This window comes from Ptychodera flava, chromosome 8, assembly GCF_041260155.1.
Source record: "Ptychodera flava strain L36383 chromosome 8, AS_Pfla_20210202, whole genome shotgun sequence".
Taxonomy (NCBI): domain Eukaryota; kingdom Metazoa; phylum Hemichordata; class Enteropneusta; family Ptychoderidae; genus Ptychodera; species Ptychodera flava.
In genome coordinates, this window is record NC_091935.1 from 43,869,111 (window position 1) to 43,881,662 (window position 12,552).

Sequence of the window (12,552 nt, forward strand, 5' to 3'; positions counted from 1 at the left end):
GTAGGGGTCAGAGGTTACGCTCCTAATTATGCAACATTCCCATAAATGTTAAGTGTTGCCTAAATTATTCGCTCAAAGAGAGAAATGACACTGACACAGGGTTTGGCGGGTAAGGCAAGAGCCTGGAGGTAAGTTTAATGCTGGAACAACTGAATGCAAAGGCTCTTGCAAAGCCAAATACCGCCAAACCAACAAAACCGACTCAGTAAATACTATAGGTGCCAGATTCAGACCTGAGCTAAATGTTGACTCATACAGAAGGTGACGGAAAATCTTGTCTTAAATGGAATGCTTAGATAACGCAAATATGCGCTGGACCGCCAATCGCCCTGTAGCTTGATCAACTCACCAGGGACTCTGCATGAAAAGGCGAAGCTGGCGCCACCTCTGCGTAAGCTGTGGCCAGAGTAAGCGTTAGCAGGGTAGCCAGCTGCTGACAATAACCGTTTGAAGGATGAGACGAAGGAGGAATGAGTGAGAGGAATGAGGGAGGAGCCCACGGGGATGACAAAGGCAGGGCTGATTGGCGGTGCAGGCACTAAGGAACACATGTGTCGATAAGCTTTGACAGGGCACAAAGGTGACCCTGGGACACTGGCAATCGGAATGGTTAACAAACGCTCATAAAACTGAATGGTCTTGGACCAAGTAACAATGATAATGAGGCCGTAATCACTTACAACAATCTTGCCTCTGCATAAGTGTTTGTTTGGGTCAAAGGTAAATCTTGACTTTGGGACCAGGTTAGATTTACGAAAAAAGGAAAAGAAACCAATTAAAATGGCTGCCCAAATAGTGGCATCCGTTGCCTTTGACAAATCAAGAAACTGTAAAATTTGCAATAAAATGGTGGGGGTGACAGGCAATTTCTGACGGGGAGAGCACAAAGTGCCTCGACTCAAGCCTTTGATAGTAAGTGAAACTACGTAGCTATCACATGCCTCAGGAGGCATGCCATGAATTCTGTGTAAAAATCTAAATGCGTATAGGTAATTGTGAAGTGTTCCAGTGGAAGTGACAGACCTTGCCAGGAATTGGAGAAAATGACAAATGGTTTGAACAGAGGCTGGCACTGGGATAAACTTGAAAAACTTGCAAAACAAAAGAAAGCCTTTCACTTGTGAACTCAAGTTGCGACGTGAACCTTCAGATAAGGCGGCCTGTTGTGATGCTGATAGGTCTTTGTCTAACTGGGAGATATTTTTTGGCGGACACCTGTAATGAAAGGATTACCAATCATTAACAAATTGAAAGTGGTCATCATTTACTGCCGTGACCGTCATGTCAGCTATTGCTGGTTGGCACTCTTGACAATATTTTGAGCCCAAGTGCCATCTACTTAGACCGTCTGCCACTCTATTGCAAGAGCCGGCGAGGTGGACTGCCCTTATCTCAAAGCAACAGGTGGCAGAAATGAAATACAACTCTCTGAGACAGCACGCCATGAATCTGTCCCTGGTTCGCCCCGTGTTGATCACTGTAACCATGGCCTCGTTGTCGCAATACACTTGAATTCTTTTGCCGCCCCATTCATTACCCCACAACTTAGTGGCCACTGTAACAGCGAGCAATTCTAGGGCATTAATATGTAGATCGAGATTCAAGATGCTACTGGGGAATTCTGCATGGAAATAGTGAGCACTTGTGCAGCCGCCACAACCTGTTAGGCAGGCATCGGACGAGAAAATATCATCAGGGCGACTCCAATGTGCTGGGTTGATCATAGTGACCCCATTATATACCCTGATAAAACGGGCCCACCACAGCACATCTGCATGGAATTCACGGCTTAGGTATGCATGGTGTGAGGAACGTTTTAGTGATCTCAGTAAATCTAACATCCGGTTGAGAAGAGCACGACCAGGTTTGACACATTTTGCAGCAAATGACAGTTTACCAATGAGTGACTGAATTTCCTTTCTGGTTGCTCTCCTCTTGTTTCCCCATTGGCCTAACTCTACTTCTATATCATGTAGGCGATCAGGTGTGACTTCTAGAGTCATGGTCAAAGTATTTATCAGTATGCCTAAAAAAACCAGGCTGGTGGTAGGGGGAACTGCCTTTTCGACAGACTCGTTTACACCCAATTCGGATAGTAAATTACCGAGGGCAAGAAAGGCGTCATCTGCTCTTTCTTGGGTTTCCGCGCCCCCAAAGTCGTCAATGTAATTAACACATTCATAACCACGCTGATTGTATATATAATTGATGGCATTGGTTGTGCGCTGACAGGCTAGGGCTGCTGTGCGTAAGCCGAAGGGGAGAGCCAGATCGAGAAAAAGAAGACCCCGCCAAGTGTATCCCAAGTACCTGTAGTCGTTGGGGTCAACGGGAATTTGTCGATAAGCCCTGCTCAAATCTCTCTTAAATAGGAGACAGCCCCTCCCCTTGTTCAAAATAATGTCAACCAAATTATCAATAGATGGATAGTGCAGCTCAACAGCCTCACCCAAATACTCCCCTTTTGGAATGCCATCGTTCACAGAGCAATTAGGAGGAAAACTAAGATCGCACACAACCCTCCTGTCAGGACTACCTCTTTTGTCAACTGTTTGTAATGGCGAGGTGACAAGCGTGATGGCTAAGGGATTCGACAGGAATGGCCCAAGTAATGCCCCGGCCCCGACTTCTTTGTTGATCCATTTATCAACATGAGATGGAAAATTCAGTGCTGAACTGTGATTTTTATTAGAACCAAGTGGAAGTGTGTCTAACGTATAATTTATAGGCCAGCCATATTCTAGGAATTCACACACCTGTCTGTCGTGATAATGTTGAAGCTCTGTGCGCCAAATGGGGATTGTTAAATTTGACGGGACAGGGATTTTAGCTCCTATATAATTGGGGCTACCTGAATCAGTAACCTTTTTGTGCATGTCCAAAATCGCCGTAAAATTAAGAGGTGATTCGGGGGGCGAATACTCACAACCATCATTGTTAGCGAGGCTGTTACTCGTTATCAGCTCAATGTCGGTATTACGCTGTGCAAATATCATGGAATCATCCACGCTGCGATCACTTAGCACTGGTGGTACAGTAACGTGTCCTGTGGTGTCACATGGGCGCTCAAATGTGTCAAGATAAGTTTTCTCGAAATGGCTGTCACGTTGAGCTCTGTGACAAGGGTTTCGCTCAAGGGTGTCAGAAGGTACGGGTACTTCAGTGCAATACGCCCGTGTATCGCAATCATCCTGTTCAGTGCCGCTATCACACTGCGAAGACAGGTCATGAAAACATGTTGAAAGTGTGTCACAAAAATCCTGGCCAGGGCCACAATTGCCCTGCGGAAAAGAATCAGTATCACACCGTGTATGTGTGTTGCAGTCGTCCTGTTCAGTGCCACTGTCGCACTGCCAAGAGTCTAGGGTATCATGTGGCAGCTGTGTATCACGAGTGTACGTCTCAGTGTCGTTGTAACACTGCGCAGGGATTGTGCTGCCCGTCTGGGCGAGTGGGTTACACGCGTCCCACTCGGAGTGGATATCAGAGTATTGTTTAGGTACATAGACTGTGTCGTGAATATGCTGAATATCGGCGCATACCTCACCACAAGCATGAGGCGCAGTGTCAAAGACGCTCTGCGTTACATCCCTTCTGTCGGGATGCTGTTCGTGGTCACTTAAGTGATGTGAAAGAGTACATGATGCATTGTTGTGTCTACCCGACCCCGTAATTGTTTTACTGTGAAAATTACCATGCCCGGGGTCGGTAGGAGCAGAGCAGTGCGCTTCACATGCAGTATTGGGAATTGTGGGAAACTCTGAGCGATTGTTATGATAAACATAATCACAAGAGGGTGTTGAAACATTATTTACAGAATTGGAAAAACAAGAGTGATGATTATCAGTAGTAAAACCAAAGTTACATGACTCGTCGAGATTACATTGGTTTGTGGTATTACTTAGATTAACAGATACGTCCACCCGATGCCCAGAGTCATTGTGATAGAATCCGTCAGTCTGATTTGTCTGATCAACAGTTAGTGGTTGACTCGGGCTACAAGGTTTGGATTTAGGTACCTCACTGTCTTTCTTTCCAGAGCTGGCTTCCTTGTCACGGTAAGCTTTGTCCTTCCATGGACAATCTATTTTGGGATGTGCGGCCAGACTGCTACGTAGCTTGACACACGCCTCACAGTAGTGTTTGAAGCTGCACTCGCCGTCTTTGAGATCGCATTTATTGTATTGGTACTTATAGCACACACCAATGCTGTCTTTCTTTTTCTTGCTTGTGGGACCAGCGGACTTGCGGTCATGTTTTACTTTGCCTATTCTCGGCAGCAAGTACTGCTCTCTGAGGTCAGAAAAATCACTCTCCCATGACTTGATGCCGGACTCCATATCAGTGAGCAAGGCGGCGTGGTATTTCAGGATAGCATCCCACGGAAAGATATTCGCGTCTTTCATTAACGCATGAAGATGTGACAGATGAAACCGACGCTCTTCGGAGGTTAATTCACTCGATTGTAGAATAGCCAAATGTCCTTCCGTAAATTCGGACATGGACAAGTCATCGTACTTTGGGGCGGAACCCGTGAATGTTCTGCTCCGGACATACATGTGAGGCCACAGTACCGCCTGACGCACGTGATCGCAGCGTGTGTGGAATCTCATTGACTTCAACTGAGGCCTACCTGTAGTCCCAGTGAATGCAACTGCTGGGGTCCCCGCCGGACTTGTACCGAACGATGATGCCTGCTGAGACCATGGGCTACCGGCCTGAAATAGTTGCTGGATCTCATGCTCGTCTACGGCCATTTTGCGCAAGTCTGGCATGGCATATGGGCCTGGGTCGGGGCGAGCAGCAGTTGCAGGATTGTGGTTAGGTGACTTCCGCTCGTTGCCGGCTGCAATTAGTTTGTCCTGCAATGAAACTTTTTCGATGTTCAGCGCCTCTATATCTCGCCTCAAAGTCTCTATTTCTGCCTCTTCTTTTATCTTTTGTAAGGCTGATGCAAGTTTGGACTTCTCGTCGATGAGTTTTTCTTTCAGAGTGGTTTCCATTAGTCTGCGTTGAGTTGTTGGTTTGGCGCCAGGGTTGGGTGTCGCCATTTTCATTTTCCGGCCCCGCGGAACGTTTGCGCGGGCTTTTGGTTTTGACTTGACTGGATCGGCAACAAATTCAGTGAAAGCTCGTTGATTTTTCACTCTCTTTGACTGGCATGTAGTCGGAGGAGTAATACCTAAGTCCACGAGTTGTTGTTCAGCCGGATTCATGATTCATTGAAAAAATGGAAGAATGACACGCTTGGCACTGTCAACCCACTGGCGGCCAGGAGCGAAAGTGACGTGTAGGGGTCAGAGGTTACACTCCTAATTATGCAACATTCCCATAAATGTTAAGTGTTGCCTAAATTACACATGCAAAATTGCCTTCAAAAGTTGGTATAATTCCACAACAGTCAGCTCTGGATCAGTAATAGTAAGAAAACTGAATACATATTGAAAACCAAAGAAGCGACACAATGTCTTATATTGTACCACAAGTTTCAAAATTTTTATCTTCTCCAAAAATATAATAAGTTCAGCTCAGATGTGTACACACAGTTGTAAAAATCACTTGTAGACATGGCCAATGAAAACCTGACAAATCTTAAGACAGACTGTGGACAGCACAAGATGTGTTTTATCCAACTAAGCTCTGGAAATACCAGTTTCACAAGAAACAATGGTCAGCGCAAATAGTTATTATTTAATAAAAAGACAACAGAGAAATAAAAAGGTTAAATTCAAATTGTGGTACAATTTATTTTATATGCCATGTTCATTTCATGCCACATAAGTGTCTTCAAGATATTTTCTTTTGGCTTGAGAAGTTTCATCATATTTACATTACTGTCAAAGGCTGCGATTTGGCTTTCTGTTCTCTGAATTTCTTGTCCCTTTTAGGCTTCAATTAGAGAACCGGCAATGCATTCTGAAAAATACAAATCGTTCAGGGAAGAGTGTAAGTCTTTTACCGTTTGACCAAACATTGTAAATTTCATGAAAGAAATCAATAATTATTTGAAAATGAGACAGAGTCAAGTTGAAAAATTGATGCAGAAAAATGCATAAATATTCACGATCGTTTAATGATTTAATGTCCGACAACGGACAACTCGCCGTATGTTGTTTACATACACAACGGCGACAATCTGCAAAAATCTCAGCACTTAGTTACTGCATGGAGGTGGTACCACCTCCATGGTTACTGTAACTGTTGTGAAACGAAAGTGAATTCAGTATGAATCAGTTCTCAACGAAAATTTATCTGTAGGTAAACATAGGAATACAAGGATTACAGAACATAATAGCGATGTACAGACGGACGGTACATTGACTTACATTTGTGAACGGCTCGCAGACGCTGGAAGATTTTCGGTTGCAGGTCTCCCGTCTCCGTGCTGTACCACGGTCCCTCCACGACGACCGTGGCTGTACATACAAATATAGTCAGCATCTTTACTGCTTTTCGCGTTCACAAAATTAGAACTCCGTCTGTCCCTAGTACTGTATACTCGTTTTTCCAACACTGTGATATCATTTGGCTTGCGATTCCATAGAAAGATCACGAAATTGTCCACTAGATAACTCCCTGATCACAAGTACACAGCCGATGGTACCAAAATCTAACTTCGCGCCGATCAAGCCTGATGACGTTAACGAAAGTGATATCTATATATCATTACGCGATTGATAATGTAGTTCCGATTTTAAACGCTGGAATTGACTCTATATCTGCACCAATCCGTTATATATCATACTTAATATAGCATTTAATTTATTAGTTTAATGAAAATGGTTATTTTTACCACAGAAAGACTAAAAAGAGAGTTCTTTCAGCACGAAGAATCAATATCAATACGCGAACTGAACTTGATGAACCGTGACCTCAGAGTGTTATTGTATTTCCCGGTACAATGTTGACTCAACTGTGACGCACTCAAACACACATGGCACACACACAATATAAATACCAAGCTTGTGCTTACCAATAACAGTATTAGTCGGCTCAAGTCGATATATCGATGCTCCGCGCTGCAGAGCTGTAGCAAACGGTAGATTGCCTGCTAATGTGGCTCCGAAGCGTCGCAGAGCTGTATTCGGACCCTGGAAACGCCGAGAAGTCTCACCAACAAAAGGCTTGGTTGTAGTAAGACGTAAGTCGTAGTTTCCGGTCAGGATCCGTAGTTGTGCACACCCGCCAACTGCTGGTATGTCTTTTATACTCCTAGCCAGGTCAGGTGACAAATACCAACCAATCCACAGATGACATCCTGGGCGGCTTCCACCGTTGAGGTCTCCAGCACAGATAATTGCCCAAATACTACACTCTTCCCTGTTTTATTTTGGACTGGTGACTATCCGCTGATCTTCAGCTGGGCAATGACAGATAGCCAGGTGGTCTTCTTCAGGGTGATGTAGTTACTTCCGATGCTGGATACCATTATAATGTGGATAGCACATGATGACATTGGATTGGGAGTACTCGTACCATTATTCTATATATCCCAGCTTGGCAGTTTAAGAGTCAGCAATTGACGGCAGTCCAGATAGAGGGACAGAAAGCCTCAGTCGAAGCCATACAGGCGCCTGGTGTTTTCCGCCGCGACCTTTAATAACCTGTTAAGGTCAGTACCACGGCGTTCAGCCACCAGCAAAGCAACATCCCCGATAAAGGCAGGGGTGTTCGGCCTGGGTCCTCCCGGCACATGGAAATACGGGGAGTCAGTCTCGAGAAGAAGACGACTCTCTGGTACATCCCTGAGGGCCTCGATCTGAGCAGAAGTAAATACGCTTACTCCGGCTGTAAAACCGAAGTAGCAATTGGGAAACGCCTCAATCCAGCACCGAACAACTGATTTGTCCCCCGTGAAGCAGTGGAGATGTATAAGCTGCTCCCTTCCGCAGTACTCCCGAACTATGTTGAGAGCACTACGGCCGACAGCAGCAATGCACCCATCACCACTTGCCCCACGAATGTGCAAGATCAAGGGCTTCCCGCGAACACAATAAGGTAAGGCCAGTCGGAACACCTTTTCTTGCAGGGGCCATTTATCTGGCCTAACGGAGTAATCTAATCCGATCTCACCAAGAGCAGTTACCTGAGGAGACCGGACAAGATCACCAAACACCTGCAAACGATTTTCCGTCAGTGATCCAACTTGCTTCGGATGAATTCCAATAGCAATCTTCCACCGAGGGCTACGATGGAGATCCTTTGGATATGTCGCCGGATCGCAATAAATCTCCACTCCACCCAATAAAGGAATCCCAGAGGAGGATTTCTGAATTGAGGGATCAAAGATGAATGCATCTGAAGTAGCAGTCCGCATAGCACCCCGCCACGAAGAAGTCAGTCGATCCAAATGAAAATGTGAATCGAAAGCTCCCTGCGGCACAGATGCCAATGCTGACCCCTCTCCAGTCCTTTGACTACATACCGAAGCACTTACCGGTGGAGCAGAGGCAGCTGCTGATGCAGACACGTCCTGCGCTCCCTGTGTTCTTGGAACAGACCGAGATTCCCATGCCGGAGAAACATTCTGCTGCTCTACTCTCCCAGCAGATGAAGCCAACCGGCCCTCAGAAGAAATATTTCCTCCAAAGAGACCGGCAAACTCCACCCGCTGCAGGGGAGACAAGAAACCCAGCAGAACTAAAAGTACCCTCCAGTGAATGAGGACCGCCGGCGAATTTGGTGGCTGGAGCCCGAACTGACGTGGGGACTCCCACCCCAAATCCCTACATAACTGCCTCATCACAGGAAGGCACCCCTCCTCCAACACAGCATCTCGTGGTAAGAAAATCTGACCAAATCGGTTGAAATAAACCAATAAGTCTGAAGCCGGTGACCCTGGTGATCCTCCCACAATCCATGAGTGAAGCAGTCCCAAAGCATGGAACACTTTCCACGTGTCAAGTGGGCGATCACCCCAAAGAGCTGGAGAACATGGTGACGAAGAACATGAGTCCTAATATCACCCGTTTCTGCCAGACACTCTGGCAAAGGACACCGAATGCAGGCTAAAGGCGATATTTCCCGCTGGCCAGGGGGCGATGGAAGCACTGGAGGTATTAGCCCTACAGGGGAAAAGGCAGGATTGAAAAGAGTCTTAGGACCTGCCCCACTCCTCACGTGACTACTGGATGACATACATCTCCCAGCCGTCACAGAGGGTCGAACAGTGCCCCCTCTACCACGGCTCCTTCCCCGACCACCAGCTCCAGGCACCCTAACCGTTTTCGTAATTGAAAAATCGGGAAGAGTACCCAAAACTGGAGCCCGTTCTGAAACTGATGGAGAGGTAGCTGTCCTTTGTCTCTTTCTTACCCTTTTCCTTTTCTTACCTGTTGATGAAGCAGTGTCCACCCCAGCAGATACTGACAGTTGACCGGCCTGAGTTACTGTCTCCAAAGTTGGCATCTCCTCCTGGCGAGAAAGATCTACCACAGGAGCAGTCTCAGGCTCTGGAGAAACGGGATGTACTGTTTCTCCCACATGTTCAATATCTTCACCAGATGGAGACACGACCATAGCCTCTTCTCCAGATTGGTGGGACGGTGGAGGATCAGTTAATGATTTCTCCTGCGGGATATCTGAGTGCACAGATTCCCGCTGCCATCTTTCCACCTCTCTAGTATCCTTGAGGCGTATGTCCTTGTACATACCAAGAGGCGGGATATTGAACTCGGCCGACTGTTTTGATCTACGAGGTTTTGGCCACTTCATCTTTTTTGGATCTGGATGCGGGAGTTCCGCATCAATCCAAGAGCGATCGAAGTTGAGAAGGGTGTCGCATTCCCTTCGAACATCCTCGATCCACCTCCCTTGCTTCCTACGGACTGCGATCTCATACTGACCCTTTATGGCATCCTTCGCCTGGAGAGTCCGGTCGGAGTCTGGCGCTGTTACGATAGCACCGGCCGAATCGATGAGGTCCTTGGCAATCCAGAGAACCCCATGACTACTTGCCTCGGTGATCTGGGTGGTGACATGCTGCCAGCGCTCCGTAGGTATCTGTCTCCAGGCTCTCCTTGGTGACCCAGAGGATGAAGAGGATGCCATTTCTAAAGACAAACAATAGGTGACGAAAAAGAACATTCAATAGATTAGTCACAAGCCGGGCAGGTATAGAGAGAAATCTTCCGTGAATCCTGTGGAGTCACCCCAACACAGTGGCCATGGTACCATTCATAACAAATATCACATTGTATCATGAACTCACCGTGATAGGGTTTTCTACATAAACAATACACAGTTTGTAATTCATCGGAGACTCCTTCTTTACCCTTGCTATGCTTCTCAATGTTTTTCTTATAATTAAGAATCCATTTTGGAAGCTCTTTATTTCTACATAGCTTTAGTCTATCATAGTTAGCTGTAACAATGGCCCGCTGGAACTTTACCTTATACAAGTAAGGGGTCAATTTATTAACAATAATTCCCGGGCTTTCGATGGTGACTAAGTTTCCGGCTTTTACCTTTTTCTATTGACGACTCGAGCAAGTAAACACAATCCCCCATATTGTAAGAATAAATGTTTACTCTCAAATCATAGTCCCTTTTCATTAATTCTTGGGTCACCTTTAATTTGGACCTGGCTACTTCATGCGCTAACTTAATAGCTGCTTGAAGCTCACTAACATAACTTTCATGGTCTTTGGCTGGCTCTGCTGTGATACCAAAGACAAGGTCGGAGGGTAAATTCACTTCACGACCCAACATGAGTTTGTTAGGAGTGTAGCCAGTATGGCGGTTTACACAGGCACGTAGGGCTCCTGCTATCTGAGAAAGATGCACATCCCAGTCCTTTTGAGACTTACTCACAAAACATTGAATCGCATCCATCAGCGAGCGATTTGCTCGTTCCACTTGCCCCTTAGCTGACGGTCTGTATGCTGTAGTTCGTGTTTTGTGAATGCGCAAAACTTCACAGATAGCAGAAAACAACCTACTTTCAAAATTGGGGCCCTGATCGGTACAAATCTCAAACGGACAACCAAAACGCGAAAAGAAGTTCTCTACAGCTGCATGAGCAGTTTCCTCAGCAGTCTGTGAGGGGAGTGGAATACACTCAACCCATTTCGTGAATTGGTCGACCATCATGAGTATATACTCATTGCCTTTTGATGTCTTAGGCAAAGGGCCCAGAAAGTCCAAATGTACTCACTCCATTGGAGTACCAGCATGATACTTTGTCAGCTGGTAACGAGCTTTACGCACAGGTTTTTTACTTTTAGCACATACTGAACAAGAAGCAATAAACTGGTGAATATCATTAGACATACCATACCAGAAATATTTTTCCTTGATTTTCAGTACTGTCCTAGTCATCCCCTGATGCCCTGATGCCGGGATATCATGGTTTAATTCCATAATCTCAACCTGCATGGACTTAGGGACAACTAAGGTGCTTATAGTGTCATCATCCAGTTTTCTCCAAAGTATGCCACCTTCTAAAGTGAACACCTCCCTGTTTATCCAATAATACTTGGCAGCAGGAGAGGCTAAAGATAGATTGTGACTACTTGGCTCGGCCTTGGTACTAAGCCAGGAAATAAGAATTTCCAAATCAGGATCCCGAACCTGAGCTTTTGATATTTCCTCATCGCTATACCCGAGAAAAGCAATACCCCGTCCCTCACCACTATACCGAGTAACGACACAAACTCTCGCAGGTGTTTGATTACCAGGCACACTGATGAGGTCAATAGAAGGATAGAACTCTCCTGAGTCAGCAACTGACTTAATATCCTCAATCTCAGGATCATGATTAAATTCTTGGTCCTCCCATGGCCAAGTAGGAAACTGGTTCATAACACTGACAGTATTAACCTGTAACGAAGCCTTATGATGACCACCCTGGTAGGGAAATGAAACTAATGGCACCACATCATCAACATCATCAATGAATCTAGCCCAGTTATTGTGAGCTCGGGCACAATAATGACATCCCCCACAGGGAAGATCTTCCAATTTACTTCCAATGGAGAAACTAGGACAGATTTCACCTTGGCGCAAACGGGATAGAGCATCGACATTAACATGCTTATTACCAGGCCGGTGCTCAACAGTCATGTTAAATTGGCTAAGTTCTTCCAGCCATCTCGCCAACTGGCCTTGGGGTTCCTTAAACCGTAATAACCACAACAAACTGCTATGGTCTGTTCTTACCGTAAAATGGTTCCCCAAGAGAAAATGCCTAAATTGACGAGTGAAGCGCAAAACTGCGAGCAACTCTTTCCTGGTAGTGCAATAACGCCTCTGCTCAGGAGTAAGAGCAAAACTACCGTAGGCAATTACTCTCTCCTTCCCGTCTTGAAGTTGCAGTAACTCTGCACCAATAGCAAAATCTGACGCGTCCGTGTCCAGGATGAAATGGTCGTGCTGATTGGGTAAAACCATTACTGGTGCCGACAACAAAGCATCTTTCAAACATTTAAATGCTTGTTGTTGCGCATCTTCCCAAGTGAATGGTTTCTTCCCAGTGACAGCGTACAATGGGATAGCTGTCTTAGCGAAATCCTTAATAAAAGACCGGTGGTAGTTAGCAAAACCAACAAACCT

At 45.8% G+C, this 12,552-nt stretch overlaps 2 protein-coding genes and 1 long non-coding RNA gene across 8 annotated transcripts in view; 1 reads left to right on the top strand and 2 right to left on the bottom strand.

Annotated features, from left to right (window-relative positions):
* LOC139139392 (general transcription factor 3C polypeptide 3-like) overlaps positions 1–12,552 on the top strand; it is a 500,706-nt gene that overhangs the window by 404,145 nt on the left and 84,009 nt on the right. The gene's annotated exons all lie outside the window — the stretch shown is intronic.
* LOC139139396 (uncharacterized) lies at positions 5,723–6,464 on the bottom strand. The gene is made up of 2 exons (XR_011553794.1): positions 6,327–6,464; positions 5,723–5,916 (listed from the first exon to the last, which is right to left on the bottom strand). It is a non-coding gene; the product is annotated as an uncharacterized lncRNA (long non-coding RNA).
* LOC139139395 (uncharacterized) lies at positions 7,267–10,217 on the bottom strand. Its single transcript, XM_070708304.1, has 2 exons — positions 9,333–10,217; positions 7,267–7,418 (listed from the first exon to the last, which is right to left on the bottom strand). The coding sequence occupies exons 1-2, from the start codon at positions 10,084–10,086 to the stop codon at positions 7,393–7,395; spliced, it is 780 nt and encodes a 259-aa protein (XP_070564405.1). The 5' UTR covers positions 10,087–10,217; the 3' UTR covers positions 7,267–7,392.

Bases quoted from the DNA above. Each gene is read 5' to 3' on its own strand.
- LOC139139395 (XM_070708304.1), bottom strand. From the start codon at position 10,086: ATGTTCTTTTTCGTCACCTATTGTTTGTCTTTAGAAATGGCATCCTCT. The intron at 7,419-9,332 runs GTAAGAAAAGGA...AATGGTATCCAG, and splicing joins GGACACTGCTTCATCAACAG to CATCGGAAGTAACTACATCA.